The sequence below is a fragment of the Hyla sarda genome, chromosome 4, assembly GCF_029499605.1.
Source record: "Hyla sarda isolate aHylSar1 chromosome 4, aHylSar1.hap1, whole genome shotgun sequence".
Lineage (NCBI taxonomy): Eukaryota > Metazoa > Chordata > Amphibia > Anura > Hylidae > Hyla > Hyla sarda.
Genome location: NC_079192.1, coordinates 197,815,510 through 197,843,167, shown reverse-complemented (window position 1 = coordinate 197,843,167; position 27,658 = coordinate 197,815,510). Strand labels below are relative to the sequence as shown.

General features: G+C 41.6%; 1 protein-coding gene across 3 annotated transcripts in view; it reads right to left on the bottom strand.

Moving 5' to 3' along the window:
* The window catches only part of FBH1 (F-box DNA helicase 1), an 84,445-nt gene that overhangs the window by 14,631 nt on the left and 42,156 nt on the right, over nt 1-27,658 (bottom strand). For all 3 annotated transcript variants that reach the window (XM_056573221.1, XM_056573223.1, XM_056573222.1), the window contains 9 exons: nt 26,559-26,781; nt 25,125-25,212; nt 23,700-23,786; nt 23,372-23,508; nt 20,425-20,524; nt 19,130-19,251; nt 14,164-14,233; nt 8,707-8,898; nt 7,971-8,093 (listed from right to left, as the gene is read on the bottom strand). In XM_056573221.1, the coding sequence (XP_056429196.1) occupies nt 7,971-8,093; nt 8,707-8,898; nt 14,164-14,233; nt 19,130-19,251; nt 20,425-20,524; nt 23,372-23,508; nt 23,700-23,786; nt 25,125-25,212; nt 26,559-26,781 (1,142 nt within the window). The remainder of the gene's footprint in view (nt 1-7,970; nt 8,094-8,706; nt 8,899-14,163; nt 14,234-19,129; nt 19,252-20,424; nt 20,525-23,371; nt 23,509-23,699; nt 23,787-25,124; nt 25,213-26,558; nt 26,782-27,658) is intronic.

Genomic DNA, 27,658 nt, shown 5'->3' with positions numbered 1-27,658 from the left:
CAGAAAATACTTTTATTATTTCTTCCTGTTCTTTCACTATCCGCCCCTTTTTATCTTTAACAGCTGTTATTAACGTTTTCCCTTTTCCTTCTTCTATAAACCTAGCCAACCACCTTCCTGGCTTCCCTCCTTCTAGATATTTCTTCTTTTCTGCCTGAAACAACATTTTCCTTGCTCCCGATGTTAATGTTTCTTTATACCTCCCCGTTACCTCCTCCCATTCTTTTTTATCCTTTTCCAACCCTGTTACCACAAAACGCTGTTCTGCTTCCTCTACTTTCCTTACCATCTCCTCCTCTTCTTTCTTTGATCTTTTCTTCATCCTTACTATTCTCTCCTTACAAATACCTCGCAATACCACCTTAAAAGCATCCCAAACCATCCCCTCTGGAGCTGCTCCATCGTTAATCTCAAAGTATGCTTTTATTTTGTCCCCTATCTCACTATCCTCCCCCCATACTTCTATCCAAAATGGATCGATTCTCATACTTATCTGGTGTGTTTTTCTACTCACCATTTGGAGCATTACTGGTGTATGATCAGATATACTCTGCGGCTCTTTTTTATACCCTTTACCCATGGCATGATCTTCCTGTCTCCAATTATCATGTCTATGCGAGATAATGTTCCCTTGGATTTATTATAGCATGAATATATCCTTAATTCCGGGTTCCTCTCTCTCCAATAATCCACCCATCCTAATTCCTCCACCATTCTCTTTAGTCCCGTAATCCCACCATTTGGATTTTGTCTTCCTATCCTTAATCTATCTTTTCCTTCATCCATTACTGCATTGATATCCCCATCACCATAATTGGGATACCTCCTTTATCATTGGCAAACCTGAATAATTCCTGAAATACTCCCAATGAAAAGGGGGGTGGCACATAAACGAAAGTGAGCAGCCATCTTTTTCCCTCCCAATTTAACACTAAAAATACATACCTCCCTTCTTTATCTATTTTTGAATTAAGCACCTCTACCTTCAACCCTTTATGTATTAACACACTTATCCCTCTGGAGTAACAAGTGTGTACTGAATGAAATAGTTTTACAACCCATTTCCTCTGCAAAATGTGTATTTTATTTTTTAATCAAGTGTGTCTCAAACAAACAAATAATACCTGGTAAGTGTTTCTCAATTACTTTATTGACTGCCGCCAGTCTCACCCTATCTACCCCCCCCCCCCCCCCCTTGGCTTTGCCAAAAAGAAATTCTTTCTTTCTGACATCCCTCTTTCTTGAGCCCCCCACCCGGTCAGCCAGCCAGCCCATACCTTTTTCCCCACCTTTTACCCCAAAAAATTACATCGATATTTAATTCTTTGTCCCTAGGGGAAACTAGTACATTACATTTTACTTGATCCCTTCTTTACCCAGCCACTCATTTGCTTCCTCTACTGAGGCAAAAAAACATGATTTATCTTTATATACCTTTATATACCACTCTGAGTTTGGCCGGAAATAGTAATGAATACTTAAGGTTTGCTTCTCTTAACCTCTTTTTAACATGTATGAAAGTTAATCTCTCCTGCTGTGTTACCCTCGAATAGTCTGCATAGAACATTATTTTGTTACCATCAATTTTTTTGTCGACTCCTCTAGCTGTCCTGAGGATTACATCTCTGTCTGTTTCCAATAGCAACCTAACTAGAATTGTTTTAGGGTGGGCCCCTGGTAGGGGAGGTTTCGGCGGGACCCTGTGCGCACTCAACTTAAAAAAAAAAAAGCGGACAGACCTTGCCCATCAAAATTTTTCAGTATCCAATTTTTAACAAAACCTCGCAATCTTCTCCTTCTAACTTCTCCGGGATCCCCACTATTCTTACATTTCATAGTCTTCCTCTATCCTCTAGATCTCTAACTTTAGCATTCAGTTCCTGACATATTCCTGACAGTTTACCCACCTTTCTCTCTAACTCGTCTGTCTTATGCTCTATCCCTTTAGTTTTGTCTTCTACCTCATCCAGCCTCTCTCTGATTTTCTGGAAATCCTATCTTAATATTACCGTGTCCTGTCTTACCTCCCCAATCTGATTTTTAACCTCGCTTATTGCTTCGTTTGTTTTTTCTACTCCCTCGAATATTTTACTGAGCATTGCTTTGGTTCCCTCCTCCTCCTGATTATCTTCTATCTCCTCCTCAGAGCTTTCCACTGCTGTTATCTTTCCCTTCTTTTCCAGCTCATGTTGGTTCGGCTTCCCCCCCTTTACCACCGGGGATTTGAAGAATTTATCCATCGACCCTCCACCCACCGCTCCTTCTCCCTTCTCCTTCTCACGGGTCGATGTCCAGTCACCTGATATGCGGCCGAGCGCCGAATCATCTTTCTTCTTCCCCCCCCCATATTTTCAGAACACACAAGATAAAAAGAGAGGGCAGGAATCCCCCTCTTCTCCCACTTTCCTCCTCCCTCTTTCTACCCCCGGAAAGGAGTTCTAGAGTTCATCTGGCCATACGTTGCCGACTTATGTCATTAAAGGGGTATTCCGGCCAAAAAAATCTTATCCCCTATCCAAAGGATAGGGGATAAGATGTCTGATCGCAGGGGGCCCGCCACTGGGACCCCCCGCGGTCTCCCTGCAGCAGCCCGCATTCTATGAGTGGCTGCGTCTGCTTTTTCTGAAAACTCCAGGCTTCCGAGACGGGGACGTGACATCACGCCACGCCCCCTCCGTTCATTTCTATGTGAGAGGGCATTGCGGCCGATACGCGCCCTCCCATAGAAATTAATGGAGGGGGCGTGGCGTGACATCACGTCCCCGTCTCGGAAGCCCGGAGCTTTTAGAAAAAGCAGATGCAGCCAAGCATAGAATGCGGGCTGCTGCAGGGAGATCGCGGGGGTCCCAGCGGCGGGCCCCCTGCAATCAGACATCTTATCCCCTATCCTTTGGATAGGGGATAAGATGTTTTTGGCCGGAATACCCCTTTAATGCTTATCTGTTCCAGTGGCTTAAATGAGGGCTTTACCACTGAATTCAAGGTAGCAGGATAGTTAATGGTTAACAGCAAGTTAGCAGCAGAAAATGTTTCTTAAGGGACAGTCACAGTGTTAGACCATAAAATTACACAGCAAGATCCCTTTACAGTTCAGATTCCTCAGATTCAATTGACCAAAGCAGCAGAGTCATTATCTAATATGTGCAGGAGCTCAGCTCCTCTCACCCCTCCTGTCTCTGGGCGTCAATCATCCGCTTTCCTGCACTCCGTGGGTCCCAGCGTCTCACGTGAATCACCGCTTCCTCTCCTGCGATCCACTGCCTCTCTGCCTCGGGGTAAGGTAATCAATCATCCTGTCCTCCGGTCTCAGCACCGACTCGCTCCAGGGACCTCGACTCCACTACTGCCATCTCCTCACAAGTGCTGCAGCCGCACACAAGCTCAGGTGCCCGGAATCATCACCTCCAAACTAGCTGGCTATGCCGGGTGGTTAGAGCAGCGTCTCACACGCACGCCGCTCACATGCTCCGCCCCCCAAAGGACAGGTGTGTCGTATATACTACCCTCAGAATCGCTTTCATAAGTAAAAGCGTTCCAAAGTTATTACAAATAAGTGAACGCATGTCAGATTTAGAAAATTTGCCTTGGTCATTAACCCCTTAAGGACCAAGCGTTTTTCCACTTTTTTTTTTCCTCCTTACCTTTTAAAAATCATAACTCTTTCAATTTTGCACCTAAAAATCCATATGATTGCTTTCTTTTTTTTTTGCGCCACCAATTCTATTTGTAATGACATCAGTCATTTTACCCAAAAATCTACGGCGAAATGGAAAAAAAAAAATCATTGTGCCACAAAATTGAAGAAAAAATGCTATGGGGGCTTCCGTTTCTACGTAGTACATTTTTTGGTAAAAATGAAACCTTATCTTTATTCTGTAGGTCCATACGATTAAATGATACCCTACTTATACAGATTTGATTTTGTCGTACTTCTGGTAAAAATCATAACTACATGCAGGAAAATGTATATGTTTAAAATTGTCTTCTGACCCCCATAACTTTTTTTGGGATTTGATCGGACTTTTTGATTTGTTTTTCATAAATTTTTTTATGGTATAAAAAGTGACCAAAAATACGCTATTTTGGATTTTTGAATTTTTTTGCGGCGTACGCCATTGACCATGCAGTTAAGTTTACTATATATTTTTATAGTTCGGACATTTACGCACGCAGGAGGGTGAGTCTGACTTTTATTAGGGAAGGGGTTAAATCATATGTATTAACTGTTTTTTTTTTACACTTTTTTTTTTGCAATGTTACAGCCTAACATGCATTACACTGATTGCAGGCACTGTTCAATGCATTGCCATAGCATTGCATTGATCAGTATTATCTGCGCTTGATTGCTCAAGCCTGGATCTCAGGCTCGGAGCAATCAAACGCCGATTGGACAGCGTGGAGCCAGGTAGGGAGCCTCCCGCTGTCCTCCCAGCTGTTCGGGATGCCGCTGTTGGGATGCCACCGCTGATGAGCTGTGCTCAGCTGAGCTAACTTTGATGTCTGGTATTAGTCGCTGGTCTCTGTTGCTGATAGCAACCAGGACTCTGCAGATACTTCTGAGTGCGAAAGATGTGAAATAAATGTTTAAAAAAAAACATATAATGCATATAACAGAGGATCCGAAAATTCAATAAATTGAAAAGAGGATTTCACCGTTTACTATTATCAGCCGTTTACTATTATTCTGGGAAAAAAATAAAAAAACAGCCACTAGGGGTCTCTGTCTCTTTAAATTTGTAAACTAACCCTGGTATCCAAGGCTCTTAGGTCCTCACTACCAAAAAGGACCAAAGTTCTGAGAAGAGGAGGAATGAGGTGTGGTTTTCTCTGCTAGCTCCTGAGCCTCAGCGCAGTGTATCAGCCAGATTTCCACTGTGTGAAGAGAACAACTGTGAGGTCCAGACAGCTTGCAGCCTCTTCAAATGAGGAGTATTTTATGCCCACTGTGTGCTACTTAGTGGTAAGAATTAGGGACTTAAAGTAAATGAATAAACAAAACTGAACGGACCCCCACAAATGCTCTGTTACATTTCAGTAGTTTTCACCCCTCACATGTAACTCGCTCCTTATCCTACAGTCAGTTTCTTAATTTGCACCATAACAATTGAGGCTATGGGTTACTTTTGGAACAATCTTGTCTTGATAAATAGATTATGTATGCAGGGTTTTAATGAGATCACCATCTGAAGTGCCTTTACCAAAGCCAGGAAACAGGGGGGGAATCAATTCATCTTTGGTGGGCATAGGAAAGAGAAACAAAGAGCATCATGAGCAGTGTTTTTTTGAGCACAGCCCAATGTTTGGGATTATTAAGGGAGGGGGGGGGTACTCATTAAAAATTGGCAATCTGACTCAGATTTGACAGAACAATCTTCTTTGGTATCTTTTCGCAAATGTAAAAATCTGGGAGGTTAAATTAGTAAGGGGACGTCTCCCAGAGCAACGCACCAATTGGATACAGCAAGGGCTGCCAAGGAGTAATTTTTTAAATGTAATTATTGTTCCTCTCTATGTCCACTTGGGAGGTGTTATACATGAAATTGCTGATTTTACAACCTGTCATTTAGACACAAATCACAGCATTTAGCTTACCTGGGTGAAGGTGCACGGCAATCCTCAAGTAGTAGAAAAGACGTATTCGGCCAGCCTATGTTTATTTCAAGTCCATTAAAAATTCTATATGGAAGGCAAGTACACACAGACATAAAGTACACACAGACCCCAGCAACACAGACACATTTCAAGTCAAAGATCTTCACTCATGGTAATTATAAGTAAAGGTCTTTGACCTTAAATGCTTAAGTGTTTCCGGGGGTTACTCCTATGTTTTTTTTTTTTTTTCCACTCTCTGTCCATGTGTATCTGCCTTCCATATTGAATTTTAATGGAATTAAAAATAAACATACATGGGGAGATTTATCAAAACCTGTCGAGAGGAAAGTTGCTGAGTTGCCCATAGTAACCAATCAGATAGCTTTTTTCATGTTTGAAAAGGCCCGTGAAAAATAAAAGAATCGATCTGATTGGTTGCTATGGGCAACTCAGCAACTTTCCTCTCAACAGGTTTTGATAAACCCCATGTCTTTTCAACCTGTCATTCAGATTATGCCGTGTATGTGGTTTTATGCACATGTAGATTATTTTATATTAGAAAAACCATTTGTCTTTTATTTAATAGATTTCGGGAACATCTATATTCATTGACTACGGAGAAGGGATGCCCAAGATTTATCTCACACATGAAGGAAAAAGATGAATGTGATCTTACAGGGCTTAGATTTCTAGATTTACAAAGGGTGCTACCTCCAAACAGTGGCATGGATCGCCACACTAGACTTTTACAAACAAAATGAAAGTGGATAATACAGATTGGGGCCACTGGTATTTTGGGATTAAATTAACACAATGATTTATCTTTTTTTTATTATTTATTTGTATAAGTAGAACCCTTTGATATTTATAATATTGATCATGCACAGTTTTCTTATGTCTTGTGTTAATCTTCTTGTGTAACAATGGGATTGGTCTACTGGGAGTTAAAGATGTGTTTGCATCTCCTCCTGGCATACCTTGACAAAGACTCACATGACAACTGAAAGTGTTGTTTTGATTGATCCTCTTGTTTAATGCCTAATATGAAGCAATTAAAATGTATTTAGAACTACTGGATTGAGTTGAATGGAATTTTCAAGTGTAAGTATTTCAAGGGGTTAAATTATAAACGGAGAAGAATAAGAGGGACAAGGGCATCGTTTCAAGTCCCTTGTTCCAAGATAAATGGAGCTGAAAGAATAACATTAGTTTTGACCCTGGCTGCTACAGTTTTTTATTTTTATCCATTTTATAGCATTATCTGGAATACCAAATCAAGCCAACACTTACTAAAGGAAGGACCATTCAATACTGTGGCCTTAAAGGCATCCAATGACAGTATCGAGCAGTCCTTCCCAGGAAACACACTGTATTTTTAAATTGTGGGCAACATTAGACATACAGGATCAGATTTTCTAAAAACATGTCTGCACAGTAGGGTCTTTCCCCTTTACTTTTCAAAATTTAGAGATGGCCCCTAAACCCTCTAAAGCATTGTGAAATGGACTCTTTGGCTGCCTTTTGTGGATTTTTATCCTTCCTCCATAAACTCAAAACCTCAGTAAGACTGCCCTTATAACATCCACATCTAGGACTCTCAAGATGCTTTTGCTCCTAAATTTTAGTAAAAATTTTTTAGGGTGATAAGATTTATTTTTGTTTATGATCCCTCTCAGGTCTTGTAGTACCTGGATGGTCCACTAAAGGGGAGACCGTAACTGTAGGGAATAGTCTAATACAATCAGGATATCGTCCCTGTATGGTATAATTGGGATCTTCTCCTTTCTCAGGATGGCTACAGCTTTTATCATCACCTTTAAAAATATGTGGGGGCAGAAGAAAGTCCGAAGTGCAAACAGAAACTACGGTAGAAATGCATTATCTGATCTCATGTAGAAATAGCAAACGTGAGAAAGTTTTGAAAATTTTTGTAAATAGGAAGATGGTAATTGGCATCTTTAGTTCTGTTGATGTCATGAATTAATTTTTTTTTATTAATTAGACTGTAGATTTTTTTTTTGTCTGTAATTTTCTGTAGGTTACATATAAGTGTTCAGAGGTTTTAGATTGAGGATAGTCCTGAACTTGCTAATGCCTTTTTAAATAATACAATGGGTGCATTACCAGTTGTTTTTCAATTGAGTTCCATTAAACTCAATAACTGGAAAAAAGATGGCAGTTATTGGGCATCTTTTTTACTGTTTTGGCCTTTTCTGCACAGAAGAGGGGGAAAAAAATTGTGTGTGAACACAGCCGTAATATGGTTTTAAGGACCAACCCATTTTGATTGCCATTAAGTTTGGTGTGAACGGAGTACCAGGCAATGGTTGACAAAGGTCTTGGCATTCACTGGGTCTAGTGGAGGGATTAATACTCACCAAATGTGATCTGAAGCCTTTCTAAGTTGTGTCTGGCACAAGAAACTTTTACAAAGTCATCTGTAACTTCCACAATATCAAACTCCATTCCTTTAGCTTTATGTACAGTTCCTAAAATATAATCTTAAAAAGAAATATCACTAGCATTTTATTTTTGTGAAACATAATTCACAGCTATGCATGTCATTAACTGCAAATTTTTAGTCCTAAAGAAGATGCCATATCAATTTGGGGGTCTGGGAAAATCTTTTTGAAGAGGTGGGTGAAACCCAGAGGTTGGACTTGCACCTATAAGACATTTATGGCATACTCTGTAAATATACCATAAATGCCTATGTCAGTACTACTCCTTTAATCTGCACAGATTTTTGGACCTATAGAAACCTTTAAATGAAAAACAAATGCTCACAGTTGTATACTTTTTTAATCTACTAAAACATTTGCTAATCTTGAACCTAGACTCAGTTAATTGCAATGCAGATGTAACAAGGGCCTTAAAGGGGTTGTCCAGTGAAAACTATTTCGTCCCCCATCCACAAGATATGGAATAGCCCGGGCAATGTTCAGGAGATCGCTTGGGGTCCCAGCGGTCGGACCCCATACAGTCTCCTGAACATGGCCCAGCTCTCAGAGTGCGTGCTGTAGATCTCACACACTCCATTTATTTAGAACTTGCATAGCTGTATACTTTAAAATCCCATTAGTTTCAATATTTCAAGAGTTAAAAGGTGCATACCTGCATTTGATGAGTCAGATATATGGCATTTTTCTATTTTCTTTACCAACTCCGGTATTCGGCGATTGTATTTTTCAACAACAGAAATTTTGGCTTCCAACTCTTTGTCTTCAGCGCTGACTGCATATGCCTTTAATGCAGAAAACCCCTTGTCTTGCCATTTCGCAATAAATCGGTCTTTGATGGTTAATTCTTCCATTAAGAAAGTAAAAATTAATGACTGTAAAATCATGGGGAATCTTTAAAGAAAGCATGTTAATAGTAAACACTATTTCTGGATAATATATATATATATATATATATATATATATATATTATATATTATATATATGGCCTGTTAAAGCCTTAAAGGGGTAATCAGGAGAGGAAAAAAAGGTTTTTAAATGAACTGGTGCCAGAAAGTTATACAGATTTGTATAATACTTGTATTTAAAAATCTTCATCATTCCATTACTTATCAGCTCCTGTATGCTCCAGAGTAAATTATGTAGTTCTTTCCAGTCTGACCAGTGCTCTGCTGCCACTATTCCGTTGTTAGGAATTGTCCAGAGTAGGAGTAAATCCCCATAGCAAACATTTCCTGCTTCATACAATTCCTGACAGAGTGTGAGCACTGTGGTCAGACAAGAACACACTACACCACTTTCACTGGAGCATACAGCAGCTGATAAGTACTGGATGGGTTAAAACGTTTTTAAATAGAGCTAATTTAAAAATCTGTATAACTCACTGGCACCAGTTAAAAAGAGGTACTCTGGTGGAAAACTTATTTTTTCAAAGGAAAACTATCACACGTTCACTGACGCATAGTGCGAGGGATGCTGATTCATATGATCCCTACCTTGCCCGGATCCATCCAGCTGTTCGCCCGCAATCTTAGATTTTCTATATATGCAAATGTAGCTGTAACTGGCATGGGCGGGGTTTTCTGGAGCCTAGTGGCACTGTGACATCAGCGCTGCCAGGGCCGGATGATCACTGGCGCTCATGGAATTCCTGCTCCGGTCCCCGTGCACTGAGTAAAAAGAACGTGGCCCCGAGTCCCGAACCGCTGCTGCCCACCCCAGTGGCGGATCCAAGGGGGGCCCAGAGATTGTTGCCCCTCCCGATGCTCCCTTACTATAGCATGGTGGAGCGGCAGCTGTCAGCTGTCCCGCTCCACCACTCCCTCACCTTTCTTACACGCTGCGGCTGCTCCATTCACCATTCTTGTAGTGAAAGCCGTGGGGACGCCATCTACGGCAGGCTGGCGCAATTAAATCACGCGGAGATCATGTCCCCGCGACTTTCACTCTCAGAACGGGGACCACTAGAGCTGCTCGGGCAAAGGATTCGCAAAGAAAAGGGTAAATTATAAGGACACATGTCAGGGAAGCATTATAATTTATATGTGAGGGGCTCCCGGGTACAGGACATGGGGCATTATATGTGGGGGTCACAGGACAGAGCTTCCCCCCCTGTCATGTGCCCATATAATGCACATATAATGCCCCCCTGACATGTGCCCCTCACATATAATGCCCCATGTCCTGTACCCCTCACATATAATGCCCCCTGAGGGGGCAGGACAGGGGCTCTATATGTGAGGGGCACAGGACATGGGGCATTATATGTGAGGGGCACAGGACAGGGGGCATTATATGTGAGGGACACATGACAGGGGGGCATTAAATTGGCCCTGTCATGTGCCCCACATGTAATGCTCCCATCATGTGCCCCACACATATAATGCCACCTGTCATGTGCCCAGGGCCGGATCATCATTGGCGCTCATGGAGCACCTGCTCCATGCCGCGTGCCCGCAGTGGGCCCCCGTCACATTCGGGACATCCCTGTGTCCTGAAAAATCTTTTCAGGACACAAGGATGCCCTGGTTACCTCTCTGCGGCCTGGGAGGTTACCTCTCTGGGCCAGGGAGGTAGCGCACGCAGGGACGTCACTGACGTCCTGTGCGTGCGCCCATAGTAACAGAGCAGAGCGGAGCAGTGAGGAGGACACATGCGCATGGTAAGTGACCAGCAGCACCTCATATTCAGTGTTCCGTCCACCTCTCCTCCGGTCCCGGGACCTACTGCTATGGCCCATAGGCCACAGCAGTAGATCGTGATCCCGGAGCGGTGGCCAAACACTGAAGTGGGGCAGTAAACAGGCATATAGCCTCCAGCAATACACTGTATATGGCTGAAGGCTGTATGTCTGTGGTAGAACTATACTGCATCTAATGTGGGTGACTATACTGCACCTAATGTGGTGGAACTGTACTGCACCTAATGTGGGGGAACTGTACTGCACCTAATGTGGGGGAACTGTACTGCACCTATTGTGGGGAACTACACTGCACCTAATGTTGGGAACTATGCTGCCAACCTAATGTGGGGGACTATACTGCACCTAATGTGGGGGGAACTATACTGCACCTAATGTGGGGGACTATACTGCACAGCACCTAATGTGGGGGAACTATACTGCACACCTAATGTGGGGGAACTATACTGCACACCTAATGTGGGGGAACTATACTGCACACCTAATGTGGGGGAACTATACTGCACACCTAATGTGGGGGAACTATACTGCACACCTAATGTGGGGGAACTGTACTGCACACCTAATGTGGGGGAACTGTACTGCACACCTAATGTGGGGGAACTGTACTGCACACCTAATGTGGGGGAACTGTACTGCACACCTAATGTGGGGGAACTGTACTGCACACCTAATGTGGGGGAACTGTACTGCACACCTAATGTGGGGGAACTGTACTGCACACCTAATGTGGGGGAACTGTACTGCACACCTAATGTGGGGGAACTATACTGCACACCTAATGTGGGGGAACTGTACTGCACACCTAATGTGGGGGAACTGTACTGCACACCTAATGTGGGGGAACTGTACTGCACACCTAATGTGGGGGAACTGTACTGCACACCTAATGTGGGGGAACTTGTACTGCACCTAATCTGGGGGAACTACAACCTAATGTGGGAGAACTATACAGCACCTAATGTGGGGGAACTGTTGGGGGGGGGCATCATAATGATGTGCTCCGTCTTCCAGGCCGCCTTAATCTGGCCCTGAGCGCCGCCCATCCGCAGCGCCACCTGCTTATGAATATTCATCCCCCCTTCCTTCGGCTCTCCCTCTCCCCGCCACTCCTAACTGAAGACCAGTTTCCTGACATGCAAAGTGAAGACCAGTTAGGAGCGGCGGGGAGAGGGAGAGCCAGAGGGAGGGGGGATGAATATTCATAAGCGGGCGTCGCTGACGTCACAGTGCCACTAGGCTCCTGAAAACCCAGGCGTGCCAGTTACAGCCTCATTTGCATATATAGAAAAACTAAAATTGCAGGCGATCGGCTGGATCTAAAAATGTTAATACTTCCAGTACTTATTAGCAGCTGTATGCTACAGGGAAAATTATTTTCTTTTTGAATTTCTTTTTTGTCTTGTCCACAGTGCTCTCTGCTGACACCTCTGTCCGTGTCAGGAACGGTCCAGAGCAGCATAGGTTTGCTATGAGTATTTTCTCCTGTTTTGGACAGTTCCTGATACGGGCATCAGGTGTCAGCAGAGAGCACTGTGGACAAGACAAAAAAGAAATTCAAAAAGAAAAAGAATTTCCTCTGTAGCATACAGCTGCTAATATGTACTGGAAGGACAAATATTTTTTAATAGAAGTAATTAACAAATCTGTAACCTGTTTAACCTTGTATTGGCATCCTGCTAATGCTGTTTTAATGCACCGAAAATAAAGAGAAACTGCACCAGATGGAAACGTGAGTGCCCCTTTCTTTTCTATTGTGGACTTTGTTATACGTAGCTGGCTGGAATCAGTAGGAGAGCACCACTTACCTTGGGGCTGGTGTTGTTGTATTTTGCAATGCTGTGGAGTAGAGGGGCTGTGAAAGGCTGTAGTGATGGGAATTGAAGCTAGTGCCGACTGCTCTTTCTATTCATGTTATTACTTTTTTTTTTTTTTTTATTACCTCATTGTGCCTCCTTTGTTGCCGGGGCGGTGTGTTTGGGATCATTGTCATGCTGAAAGACCCAGCCATGTTTCATCTTCAATGCCCTTGCTGATAGGAGGTTTTCACTCAAAATATCACGATACATGGCCCCATTCATTCTTTCCTTTACACAAATAAGTCGTCCTGGTCCCTTTGCTGAAAAACAGCCCCAAAGCATGATGTTTCCACCCCCATGCTTCACAGTAGGTATGGTCTTCTTCAGCATTCTTTCTCCTCCAAACACGACGTGTTGAGTTTTTACCAAAAAGTTCCCCTTTGGTTTCATCTGACCTTATGACATTCTCCCAGTCCTCTTCTGGATCATCCAAATGCTCTCTAGCAAACTTCAGACATGTACTGGCTTAAGCAGGGGGACATGTCTGGCACTGCATGATTTGAGTGTGTTACACTGATTTGAGTGTGTTACACTCAAATCATGCAGTGCTTTGGCCCCAGCTCTCTGCAGGTCATTCACTAGGTCCCCTCGTGTTGTTCTGGGATTTTTGCTCACAGTTCTTGTGATCATTTTGACACCACGGAGTGAGATCTTGCGTGGAGCCCCAGATCGATGGAGATTATCAGTTGTCTTGTATGTCTTCCATTTTCTAATTATTGCTACCACAGTTGATTTCTTCACACCAAGCTGCTTGCCTATTGCAGATTCAGTCTTACCAGCCTGGTGCAGTTCTACAATTCTGTTTCTGGTGTCCTTCGACAGCTCTTTGGTCTTGTCCATAGTGGAGTTTGAAGTGTGACTGTTTGAGGTTGTGGACAGGTGTCTTTTTATACTTATAACAAGTTCAAACAGGTGCCATTAATACAGGTAATGAGTAAAGGACAGAGGAAACTCTTAAAGAAGAAGTTACAGGTCTGTGAGAGCCAGAAATCTTGCTTGTTTTTAGGTGAACAAATACTTATTTTCCACCCTAATTTGCAAATAAATTCTATAAAAATCAGACAATGTGATTTTATGGATTTTTTTTCTCATTATGTCTCTCATAGTTGAGGTATATCTATGACGAAAATTACAGACCTCTCATCTTTTAAAGTGGGAGAACTTGCACAATTGGTGGCTGACTAAATACTTTTTTGCCCCACTGTAAGATGTACACTGGGCTGCATTGTTAATCATGGAACAGATTTAGTAAATACGGGGATAGCACCTAAAACACATAGCTATAGATACCTGTAAATAATTACAAGTGACTCTCCCTGTATCTAAAGTCACACTTTAAATCACGGCACAGTCACATCTCCCATGCTTGCTAATGTAGCAGTAAATCCCCACTCAGGAGCAGTAGCTGCAGCTAGTCAGTACTTCTGTTTACAATGGCATGGTCCATTTTGTATACTTGACTGTTATAGTCTTTTGAAGCGCTTATTTAGGGGTTCTGTATGATCCAAAAAAACACCCTATTGAATGCAAAAATACAGATGAAGAAACTTACGTCTCTCAGATTTTGGTTGAAGCAATACCCAAATATCAAGGATTTTACTCAGTCCAAAACTTTCTGGTCCCTGAAACAGAGATACAAAGTATAAATTACTTGTGAGGAATAATGCTGTACTTCATTTATAATATTATAAATTAAGGTCAAAATAAACTATTTAATAAAATGTGTGACCTTTATGAATTGCCAACAATATCACAAACAGAATGCAAGTATCTGGATAGATGTAAAAATAATACCAATATATGAGTTATTTGATGTCATAACACAAGGAAATAACTTTTGGAATATAAAAATATAAACATAAATATAGGGATATTATTCTGAAGAGAAAATCTAATGCCAAATGAAATAAAATCAACAGACATCTTGCTGACTACATAAAACAGGAGTGACATAAGAATATACACTGCCCAGTTCTTACGAATAAACAAGTATTTAAAGGAGTACTCCAGGATGTAATAATTGTCCCATACTGCAGGCAGTAAAAAAATAAATAAAAAGGTATACATACCTGCCGCCGCTCCCCCGGTAACCTGTTCCAGCCTCCGCCGCAATCCTCTTCCTGGTTTCCAGTGGTCGGGGAGTCATACTGCACAACCACCGTCCGCAGCAAAGTCCCGCCTCGATCGGCAATAGGCTGAGGCACCTGGGGAGCGGCGACAGGTATGTATCCCTTTATTGTTTTACTGCCCGCAGTATGGGGCACCATTTTTACATCTTGGAGTACTCCTTTAAGGTATTGTACTAGATTCTTGTGGGAATTTATTAAGATCATGTAGTTAGGCAAAGAAAAAATAAATGATGATTTGCTGGGCAGCCCGACACAAACACATCTCTGAGGGTAGACAATTAAGATATATCTCCCCCATTATGATTACTATTACTGCACTTCATAGGCTTTTATTTAAAGAGCACCTCTCATGATCTTGTTAAATGTTATAATCCTCCCAGTTCACTGCGCCCATCATGATAAACCACCCCCTGTCTTTATTTTTATTATTTTTAAGTTTTCTACCTTGATAATGCTCTGTATTTTCTGCTCAGTATCAGATTCACAGACTGGGAAGGGGCGATACCCAGCAAGCGTGACATCATCTGAAGCCATACAGGGAAGAACTTCCTCCCTTACTCTGCTACACACAGCCCAGAGCTGTTCAGTGTGTGAGATGAGCTATGATTGGCTAAGGCTGCCCCCCCCCCCCCCTATTTCCTGATTTTGGACTTCAGCCAGGGCAGCAGGAGTCCAAATTCTGTGCAAAAGATAGGGGGAAATGTGCTCTGGACCAGTAGGGAGACACCTAATGGCAGCTTTTTTAACCCTTTAAGGACTCAGCATTTTTTCAGTCTTTGCATTTTCTTTTTTTTCCTCCTTACCTTTTAAAAATCATAACCTTTTCAATTTTCCACCTAAAAATCCATATTATGGCTTATTTTTTACACCACCAATTCTACTTTGCAGTGACATTAGTCATTTTACCCAAACCTTCATGGCGAAACGAAAAAAAATAATAATAATTGTGCGACAACTGTGATCGCCGCGTCTGAAGGGTTAATACCGGGCATCACCGCAATCGTTGATGTCCAGTATTAGCCACGGATCCAGGCCTTTGATGGCCACCGGGACCGACCCGATATGATGCAGGGTCACCATGTGACCCCGTGTTATATTGCGGGAGCCGGCACAGGACGTAAATATACGTCCTGCATCGTTAAAGGGTTAAACACATATAAAACATTTTTTTTTAAATAAAGTACTTAAGAAAGATTTATTATTTACCATACGGAGTGCAATAGCAAAAATAAGTTGTAAAAATTCAGCTTAATTTTACTTCTCTAGCCTCATAGTTTTGACATATGACATATCAGCTGTGTCAAAGAAATAGTCTATGATAGTAAATAGTAATGAGATGGGGGCTGGAAACAGAGCCAACAAACTTGACAGCCGCTTTTTCTTTTGCACTGTGGACAACAAATTGCATTTATAGTCTCACCTCTGTTTATGACTGTCAAACTTGTTAGGTTACTCCAATAATGATGCCCTGTAACTTAAGTGTGAACATTGCAATAGGGAAGGGAACTCCTACATTTAAGCTAGGACATCCACATAATTATTAGTATTCCAAATTGTGATTTAAAGAAGATCTGTGGCCTCCCTAGACAATCCGTTTTTTTAATTCTCTCTGAAAGCTTAGGATGCCGTGAGTCTAGGACTGTTCTTATTTTATTAATTCGCCACCCTTTTCCCAATTTATGAGGGTTTTTGTACCTCATTTGACTGTGAGAGGCAGTTGTTTTCATAAGGGGAGTATACTGTACATGTAGCTGTTCCGTGTCTCCCCTCCTATCACTGCTGGCTGTGCTTTTCTCCTCTGCTGCGGGCTGCTGAGCACAAATGTCTGAACCAACCTCCTGTACTAGCGAGTGAGCTGCAGAGTATTATATTAGTTTTACGTTCTTCTCCCTTCCCTAATACAGTACTCACAGAATTCTGTATACAGGCTCTAGTAGAATGAAGAGGGTTCTGGATTCCCAAAGGTCTTATTCTTGGTAGGCTATAGGGGCAAGAGAGCTTGCAGCTCAGATCACACAAAGACATTGAAGAGTAGACGCTACTGCTGCTAAAACACCCATCGGTCCATGCTGCACACAATCCCATTCTGTGCCTGGGAATCTCTGCAGCTCACTGGCTCATCACTATACTCGGTGGTTGATTTAGACATTTGTGCTGAGCAGCAAGCAGCAGAGATGATAATAAGAAAAACATTGTCAGCAGTGATAGGAGGGGAACACCCGAGACTAAGGGCACCCTAAGCTTTCAGGGGGTTTAAAAAAGATCTAAATTGTCTGGGGAGGCCACAGATCCTCTTTAACTAGGGACTATGGGGGAGATTTATCAAAACCTGTGTAGAGGAAAAGTGGTGCAGTTGCGCATAGCAACCAATCAGATCACTTGTTCTATTTTTTAGAGGCCTGTTTAAAAGTCAAAGAAGCGATCTTGATAGACCCTCCCATTCCTGAGATAAAAGGGTTTATAATTTGTCTGACAATTCAGGGAATCAGTCAGATTGGCAAAAACGTAGTAATGGAAGTGAATATCAGATGATGTGCGGGATTGTACAGTCAGGGGTATGAGTGTTTTACATTGAGGCCATGTATGCCTATAGTACATACTCCCTGACCGTATAATCCTGCACATCACCTGATATTCATTCCCATTATTAAAATCAAGTTCATGCCCATCTGACTGATTCCCTGAATTGTCAGACAAACTATAAAGCCTCATATCTTGGGAACAAAAAGATGTATTAAGAAACTATAAAAAGGTGTGTGATTTAATGCAATCTCTTTTTTTGGGTTGGCCACAAGTCGTCTTTAATCATGATTATTGGTCACAATCAGACTATTGAGAAGTTATAGGGGTTTTAGCTCCCTTTTTCAGCTATACACAGAAGCTGAGTTTCCTATCACGTCCTGCTTTCAGTGGGGAGTGCTCTTGCTCTGTGGATGGCACTTTAGACACACAGGCTATGCTGGTTGCGTGAAAGCTTCTAGTACTTTGATTCAATGACAAATTAAAGCTTGCAAACAAGCAGTAGAGGTGTGTGCTGTGTCGTGGTACACCCCATTTACCCTATCAGACCCCTTGTCCATCTTTGAGCTTCATATTGATACAAAGAAAAGACACACAACACACAGCTCATCCTACTCCATTGTAGCAGCCAAGTCCAACACTTGACTGCGCTCACGCCTTTTATTTATGCCCACAGCAGAATGTCGAGCAATGGGACGTTAGTACAATGACATGATGTGTTTCCAATTACATATAGCTATGTAAGCAGTTTAGACATAACCATCTAAGGACAAACCATATATGTATAGCATCTTCTGCTTTGGGAGGGGGAAAACACACAGCTTATAGGGTAATGTCTCCAATACAACAGCTACGCAACAGACAAATCTGGACAAGACTATTCATGGAGAGACAATGTATCAGCTCTTTATCTCTTCTCCGGGTGAAGGTGGTAATACACAGAGACCGTGGTGTATTTATAATAATGTTTTAACCCTGAATAATTTATGTGATATTTCATATATATATATAAAAATTACCCTATCATCTGAAAGTCATTAAGATTACATAAAGATAGGTTTCCCAGCAGATAAGGTGGCAGAGGCATAAGTGTGTATGTGTGGGATCCCATCCCTCAAATTAAGGGTGTAACGTCTGTAGCAGCCACTGTTTACGGAGTGAAGAAGTGGTCTGTAACCTAGACAATGAGCAGTAAAAAGAGGCAGAGAGGAGAAGCAGTTACATGAAATGGAGGCAAGTTTGAAAATGATATATAATTACAACTGTGTAACTTTATGTGCTCTAAAATTTAAAGGAACCCTGTCACTAAGTTTTACCCAATATAACAAGTGGCAACACATTTATCAAGGTTAATATCATGTGTCCTACCATGCCTGGATGTCTGCTGGTAATCTATAAATGTGGAAAAAACAACTTTTATAGGTGTCACATGCAGTATGTAAATGAGGCTCAAATAGTCAGTTAGGCACATGGATGCTGAAGTAGTCAGGGCCCATCACACCTTGTTGCATCATAACCACAAACCAGATCTCAAAAAGACAGCAGTAAAACCTTCACACTCCTTATCTACAAACTGCTCTAGCTATTTATTCATCTCCCTATATTCATGCTTCCGTTTTACATAACTTGTCTTGTTCACCTCACTCTTTCTAGGTCCTTTAGAGTAAACTATGCCTGATGAAGAGACCTACGTATTTTGGGAACCTTGCTTTATGTCAACAACTGAGGACTTTCACTATTAAATACATTCTGTTTACCTACAAGTGATTTACCCACAGACAGGCCATTCACACATATGCTGTAACACAGAGGTCAAATTATGAGTGCCCAGCTTAAAAATATTTAAAAAAAAGATCTCTCACCACGTACCCCTATAATGTGGATTAATGAGGGATTTTCTTTATCAGTAACACTGACAGCCTGGTCAAACACACAAGCATTGGTTCTAGAGAGGATAGCAACTTTAGTTGGGAAATGCTCGCGGACAGTACCTGCAATACAAAAAAATATTTAAGACTTTGTTTAGAATGGTATAACACAATATGATGCATCTATAATGTAAAGGAGATTCTTACAGAAATCTAGCACACAGGCTAGCACACCAAAACGGAGGTAAAATCCAGAACACAGAACCAATGGCTACAACTATTCAACACACAAGAGCTACACAATGAATGAATATGAAAGGCCAGCAACAGCTAGCATTGTTGTACCTCCCAAGGAGGACAGTGTGTCATTCTAATTAAATGTGTGCCGTATTCCCCAACACAGTGTACAGTTTAAATGGGCACTGTTGTTTCAAACAACTTCTCTCCTTTTGATAGTCAATGTGATTTCTAACAGATTTGTAACTCACTTTGTTAACTTCACTTCAAAAAGGACTTTGCCATTACACGTCTCACTTCTCTGTAATCTGCTACCTGTTATAAGGAGAAATCTGTCTGTAGCAACAGCTAGATCAGGACAATTTACTGCATGCTGCTGTTTATTAACACTGTTCCTTAGAGGTAAATCAAGGCTTCTTTCTCATCACCCATATGATTCTGGATTGTTGTCCCTTGTGCAAAAACCAGTGTATCTACTGCTGTATGTCTACAGTGCTGCAGTGCATTATCCCATTACCTCCTACCTTTAGCTTTTCACAGCAGCAGCTCAGTGCTAACCCTTTCTTTATTGTGATGCTGCTGTTTCGGTGCTATGCTTGGTTACAGAATTGAGAAAAAACACAATGCAGCTAATGAACAACATAACCTAACAAGGCAATTCATCCAGTCAAAAAACATGTTATTGAAAGTTTCTCCAGTTCATGACTTACAATTGCTTGGAATTGCAATTGACTGAAGCAATGTTGTTTAAGGGTAGCGTATCCACATCGCATTTGACGCTGCATATTTCAGCTATGAAATAGGCTGCGGATGCCATTGCCAACAAAATCTATGGCACTTAATATATGTATTTTACTGAATTTAGCAATTAATGCATGCTGCAGGAGTACCAGAAACAAAGGACATACATACAGCTGACAAGATGCTGTTGTATCAAATAGTGGGTGTGTATTTAACGCACAAAAACTCGCTGGAGGTCCTATGCAAGTTTGCAGCGCATTTGCTGGGAATGTGATACATCTGATCCTACCCTAAAAATATGGAAAAGAAACTTCTCACCTTCTTGGTTACCTCCAACTAAAGCTTTCCGCCGTATCTTCTTACAAGTATCAAGTATGGTAGCACCAATGTAAGCTATTTCAGCACCAAATCGAAAGCTCTAAACATAAATTTAAATAAACATTTTTACTGAATTTTGATCTCTTGTATGCAGATAATTTAGACAATCTAAAACAAACACCCTTGACCTTTCGTAGATCGCCATTAATGGGAGCTATAGGACTGCGCTGACCACAGCTCAAATAATGCAGCACTACACAGGAGTACAGGTTTTGCCTGTGTGAATGCACTCTTTAAAGGATGTTTACCCAACTTTTTATTTTTGTAGCAAATCCAGAAATCACACAAAACAATGTTTAATGGATGAGCATTCTGGTTTTATGAAACATAACTCAAACCAATAATTTTCCTCATTTTAATTAATCATATACGTTTTTTCTGCTTAAGTAGAGGAAAAAAACAATATACCGTATTTTTCGCCGTATAAGACACACTTTTTCTTCCCCAAAACTGGGGGGAAAAAGTCGGTGCGTCTTATACGGCGAATACACCCCTATCGCGGCGGTCCCTGTGGCCATCAAGGGCCGGGACCCGCGGCTAATACAGGACAACACCGATCGCGGTGATGCCCTGTATTAACCCTTCAGACGCGGCGATCAAAGCTGACCGCCGCGTCTGAAGGGAAAGTGACACTAACCCGGCTGTTCAGTGGGGCTGTTCGGGACCGCCGCGATTTTACCGGGGCGGTCCCGAACAGCCCGACTGAATAGCCGGGTTAGTGCTTACAGGACACCGGGAGGGACCTTACCTGCCTCCTCGGTGTCTGCTCCGTTCAGGGATCACCCGTATGGCCGGCGCTCTCCTTCCTCGTCATCACGTCGTCGCATACGTGCGTCGGCGTGCGTAATGACGTGATGGCGGTGACGGAGAGCGAGGATACCGGGCCGGCAGCAGAGACGTTCCGAAGCGACGGGGACACGGCGACAGCGATGGAGCGACATCCAGGGCAGCGGTGACTGGTCCGGAGCGGCGGGTACACGTGAGTATTACCTCCTATGCAGTGGTCTTCAACCTGCGGACCTCCAGATGTTGCAAAACTACAACTCCCAGCATGCCCGGACAGCCGTTGGCTGTCCGGGCATGCTGGGAGTTGTAGTTTTGCAACATCTGGAGGTCCGAAGGTTGAAGACCACTATTGGGTTCAAAATCTTACTTTTTTTTGATTTTGCACCTATAAATTGGGTGCGTCTTATACGCCGGTGCGTCCTATAGGGCGAAAAATACGGTAATCACTCAATGTTAAGGAAAAAAAGAATCATCAATTTAAGGCGTTTTACTAAGTTTGCCATTGTTTCAATTGTCAGCTATCTTTTTGCTGCCATTTTCTTTTACAGTTAGGCCACACAAAGTCTGTAGGCACACTGCATTTTTACAGTTATGAAATTACCTTGTAAGTAGCATTTCTAAATTTCTTCTTTAACATTGAGTTATTTCATGATTTGTTTGCTCTATTTTATATGTAAAAAATATGCCAAAATGTTGATAATTTACTTTTGTCTGAGAGATAATAAAAATTACTTTTTATATAGGAGAAACATATTCCACAGCACTTTACTATTCAGAAGATACAAACAAAGACAAGTATCAGACATTACAAAGTTACACACTATTAAAACAAAAGAAATGAGGACCCTGATCGCAAACGCTTACAGTCAATGAGGAATGGGCTTGAGACATACAATGGTCCAGTCATTATATATAATTAGGGCAGATGAAGGTGGATGAACCAGTCACAACCAATCTCTGAATGTCTAAAGTGCATCAAGCATAGGGGGATACTGCTGAATGAGTGCGTTTATGTGTGCGTGGGGAGGGGGGCATATGGATAGTAGGGGAGACCAATGATGTCTACATCTGCCAGACAAGATGTGTATTAAACTGTAGATGTTTGGAATAAGTCTGATAGTTCATGGTATTGCATTCCAGAGAAAAGCCTTGGAGACGAGAGTGAGAGGTTTGGATTATAAAAGGTGTTTAGCAGAAAGGAGAGCACATGTAGGATGGTAGACAGAGATAAGGGAGGTGCAGCACTGTGGAGAGCTTTGTGGGTAACAATAAGGGGGGGAATTTATCAAGAGATTTACACAGGTTTTTTGGAGGCATTAGTGTAACAACTGGGGAGGATGACAAGTCTGGCTGCTACCTTTAGAATGGACTGGAGAATGGAAGGACCAGTAAAGTTACAATAGTCAAGGCGGGCAGGAATCAGAGCAACAATAAGAGCAGATTCTGGATATGTTTAAAGCAATATTCCAGTGAAAAACTTTTTTTCCTTTTTTTAAATCAACTGGTGCCACAAAGTTAAACATATTTGTAAATTACTTCTATTTAAAAATCGTAATCCTTCCAGTACTTTTCAGCTGCTGTATGTCTACAGAGGAAGTGCTTTTCTTTCTGGAGTTATTTCCATCAGACTACAGTGCTCTCTGCCGACACCTCTGTCAGTATCAGGAACTGTCCAAAGCAGTATAGGTTTGCTATGGGGATTTGCTCCTACTCCGGACAGTTCCTGAGAGCATTGTGGTCAGACTGAAAAGAATTCCAGAAAGAAATACAACTTCCTGTGGAGCATACAGCAGCTAATAAGTACTGGAAGGATTAAGATTTTTAAATAGAAGTAGTTAACAAATCTTTTTAACTTTCTGGCAACGGTTGATTTAAAAAAAAAATAGTTTTCCACTGGAGTACCCCTTTAAGTGACAAGAACGTGAAAGAGACTGAATATAGGGATATGAAAGATAGCTCTGTCTCTAGCATAACCCCAAGACAGCTGGCATGGTGCTTAGGAGTTTGCATAGTACCACACACTAATATGGAAATGTCAGGTTTAGGTAGGTTAGTCGATGGAGGAATGTTTTGGCCACTAGTTGAGAAACGCTGCACTCACCTGTGTAAGGTAGAAGATGTGAGTGTGGGGCACCTCACAAAGAGCATTTACAGCACCACGGAAAGTATAGATTTGTTGGTGAGGATCTCCAACAAATATTTTCCCACATCTCTGGGAAAGGACAACTTCCATAATTGCTACAAAAAAAGCAAAAGCAATTTACGTTGAGGTGTTGCCAAATGTTCCACTGAATTGTTAATGTAAAGGAGAGAGAATAGACTTCGGATGTGTCATAGATAAGTGCTACAAGATAAGATGCAGAATAAGCTGCATCCATAAACTGGGACAGTTGATTTTTTTCTGTATCTTGTGATAATATTCTACTTACAAGGTGTACAGTCTTGTGCCTCATCTACAAAAATAGCATCATAAGCAGAGAGGTCTGGCCTGCGGAGTTGCCAGAGTTTCAGATAGCCTGGTAGGAGGACAGGAAATACGATTATGCTAAAGATCTAAAAATAAAAGCATACTTGCTCTCACCTCTTTTTCTTAAAAGTTTTAAAAACCCCAGTATGTAATGTTATGGGTTGTTTGTTTATGTAGGAAACAGTTACAGAGTTACAGTTTATAAGTAGGAAAATACAAGAAATTCCATGTTTCACAGTATTGATTAATGTGGTTGATTAATTAATTTTATATAGCATACATACGTACATACAGCAAAACTTTTTTTGTGGAGCATATAATATTAGCAGCCTGACGGACTTTTACTAAAAATAACTTTTTTCTTACTTGGATTGTATTAAGACTTTTCAGGTACAGACAAAGAGGAGAGTAAAGAGGTGCAGATTTACTGTAAACAAGCTTACAGTAATAGGAAATAAACTGCATGATATGCACCACATTCTCCATGTACATTATTATAGTAATTCATCTTTTTTTTAAAGAAGAAAGACAAAAATTTAAAAAGGGTTGTGTGAGCAACTTGTTTTTTGATGCATATGCTCAAGGAGTAGATAGTTAAAAAAAACAGGCACTTACCTTCCTTGCTTCAGCACCGGCCTCGGTATTGCAGGGCTGCAGTCCCTGTTGTGTCACTTCCCTGTTTAGGGATATGATGTCCCAGGCGTGCTCAGCCAATCAGTGGTTAAGATGGGATACTACTGTGGTCCCCGATTGGCCTGTGACATCCCATCCCAGAACCCCGAAAGCACTGCAGAGCAGGGACCACAGCTCTGTATCACCGGCAGCGTGTGAGTAAGGTTAGTATGTGTGCTGCTGTTTTTAAACTACCCACTCCATGAGCATTTGCATTAAGTTAAAAAACAAAATAAAAAAAGCAAAACAAACGCTTACCCTCTTTCATCCTGTGCAACCAGTATAACAGTATAACTCTGATCCCTGCTGTACAGTGCTTTTGGATTTGGGGATGTGACGTTACAGGCCCCCTTAGGCAATTAGCAACCGCAGCTATGGCTCGCCTCAACCACTGACCGACTGAGCAGGCCTATGACGTCATGTCCCCGAATGCAAAAGCACTCTATAAGAAAAAGCATCAAGAGCATGAAGCCCAGTCAACCCCTTTAAGGCTGCAAATATGGTGCATGTTCAAGTTAGCCACTGGGCCAAGTTGGATCCATCTATATATTCTGTAGGAAAACTCCTTTTATTAAACTAAAATATTTTTTTTTTTTTATAATAAATAAATAAGATTTTTTTTATGTGGTAAAGTACCCAGGCTTTGGGACCACCACACTGGAATTGTGCAAATCTGTATTATAAAATTTAATGTAATAATGCTGTAAATTCTTACCATCATGTGTCATTTTGTGAGCGTATTGACGCGTTTCTTCCAGACTCTGCATTCCTTTCCAAATTTTGCAAGCTTCTCTTACAGCTAACTATAAAGAAAGTTATAAATAAGTATACAGAGTGCAGTTGTAACAGATTTTATTGCACAAGAAATGTAACGGCTGTGGTAGTGGATCCGCTGAACCTGTGTGAATGATGGTTCGGGCCGTATCAGGGAGCGGAGTCCAAGGTGCGGCTGGTTTTCACCAGGGCCCGCTGCAAAGCAGGATGGACTTGCTGTGGCAGGAAGCACCTAGGTCGCTACCCCTGATACGACTTGTTCATGCAGGCTGCCGAGATATAACAAGGTACAGTAAGGATGAGACGTAGTCAGGACTGGCAGGAGGTCAGGACAAGCGGCACAGAATCAAGGTCAGGAAACATAGCATAGCAGGCAGGACTGGTACACAGTAGAACAAGATACAATATAAACAACGCTTTCTCAGAGGCATAATGGCACAAAGATCTGGCAGCGAGCCGCAGGAAGAGCCAGAACTAAACAGGGAGTGATACAGATAAGCACCCAATATTGGTGCACTGGCCCTTTAAATTTAAGAAAGCTGGCGCACGTTCCAGCATCCTGTGTTAGTGAGGGGAGCAGAGGCCAGAAGAGGAACGCTAAAAGCCGGAGTTTGCCTGCGGCGGGGACTGGCGATGCGGACGGCAGCAGGGGAAGAAGAGGACGGAGAAGGAGCAGCATGACAAGGAAAGTGAGAGCCCTGTGTTTGCCCACAGGTGTGTCCTGCAATGCGAACACCGGGTAAAGCAGCACCAGTAGTTACAAAAAATACTAGATCTTGCTTTTATGAAAATAGAAAATGACAAGAAATTTATGATTTCAGTCAGTATGATTTCATCTTTTTAATTCAAATTTGTGCTGCAAACCTCTCACACGGTGTTATTATCAGCCATGTTACAGACACAGTACAGCAGAGCTGCAACCGGGTCATCTGCATTGTCTATAAGCCTTTAAGTTACCTGCAGCTGCAGATACATGCAGCTTGTAAATACATTTGGCTGAGATATACATGTTATTGTAGCCATGAAAAAGTAATACTACAGTATTATATGGACAATATAGTTTGTACAGATCTCCTTCAATATTTAGGGGAAAGTTGTAGAACAAAAATATGGCAAAAAAGAAATTAATTAAATTGCAGAGCACATTGTATAAACCAGAAAGAGGGAACACAAAATCGCTGATTAGGTGTTTGAAGGAGGTGCCACCGCTTCTGCCAAAGTTAACAGGACAAAGCTATAACACCAAACACAGAAGCTTCTATTACAGCGCTGTGAGCTCAATGGGGGAGGTGACAAGAATTGTACCCCCACTGATCTGATATTTAAAAGCCTGGATAACCCCTTTAACCAGTTTACCAGTAAATTCAGTTAGTACCTGTTGATCGAATGGAGACACCATTTCCCTTTCTCCGCGGTTATTCTTACACCATATAGGAACATGGTCTCTTTCAATGGCTTCATCGGCAGAAGCAAAAAAATTCTCCAGCGTTTTAACAACAAGTTTAGCTCTGATAAAACCTCCTTTCCCTTCAGGAAGGACAAAGTTAACTGTATATGAAGTAAGCTTAGAGGTGTTCAACTTATTCCTTTGCTGATACCTAAAAATGAATAAATAATTAATTAATATATAAATATATTAAATAGGCTGTGGCATTTAAGGATTACCTGTAAAGAAATATAGAGATTCTCATGCAGTGCATGTAAAATTATTTTCACTTATTATATTGTAACATCTACTAAAATAGGCATAAGCCATCCTTTCTACTTTACTATACCATTCATCTAGTCAACTCTGCTTATCTTAAAATGTTAAAGAGCCAAACATCCCGGGGGTCATCTTATTGAATATGCGGTGCTACAACTCCTGAAATCTTTACATTGTCTCTTTGACTACAGTATTGAGTAGAGTGATTAGTATGATGAACAATAGTACAGTTTTGCTGTTTATATAGTCTTTAAAGGGGTATTCCAGGAAAAAAAATCTGTTTAACTTTCTGGCACCAGCTGATTAAAAAAAATAGTTTTTCACCAGAGTACCCTTTTAAAAGGGGTTATCCAGGAAAAAAATGTTTTTTACATATATCAACTGGCTCCAGAAAGTTAAACAGATTTGTAAATTACTTCTATTAAAAAATCTTAATCCTTCCAATAATTATCAGCTGCTGAAGTTGAGTTGTTCTTTTCTGTCTAAGTGCTCTCTGATTACACGTCTCGGGAGCTGTCCAGCGTTGAAGCAAATTCCCATAGCAAACCTCTTCTGCTCTGTGCAGTTCCTATGGGAATTTACTTCGACTCTGGACAGCTCCTGAGACATGTGTAATCAGAGAGCACTTAGACAGAAAAGAACAATTCAACTTCAGCAGCTCATAAGTACTGAAAGGATTAAGATTTGTTAATAGAAGTAATTTACAAATCTGTTTAGCTTTCTGGAGCCAGTTGATATATGTAAAAAAAAGTTTTTTTCCTGGATAACCC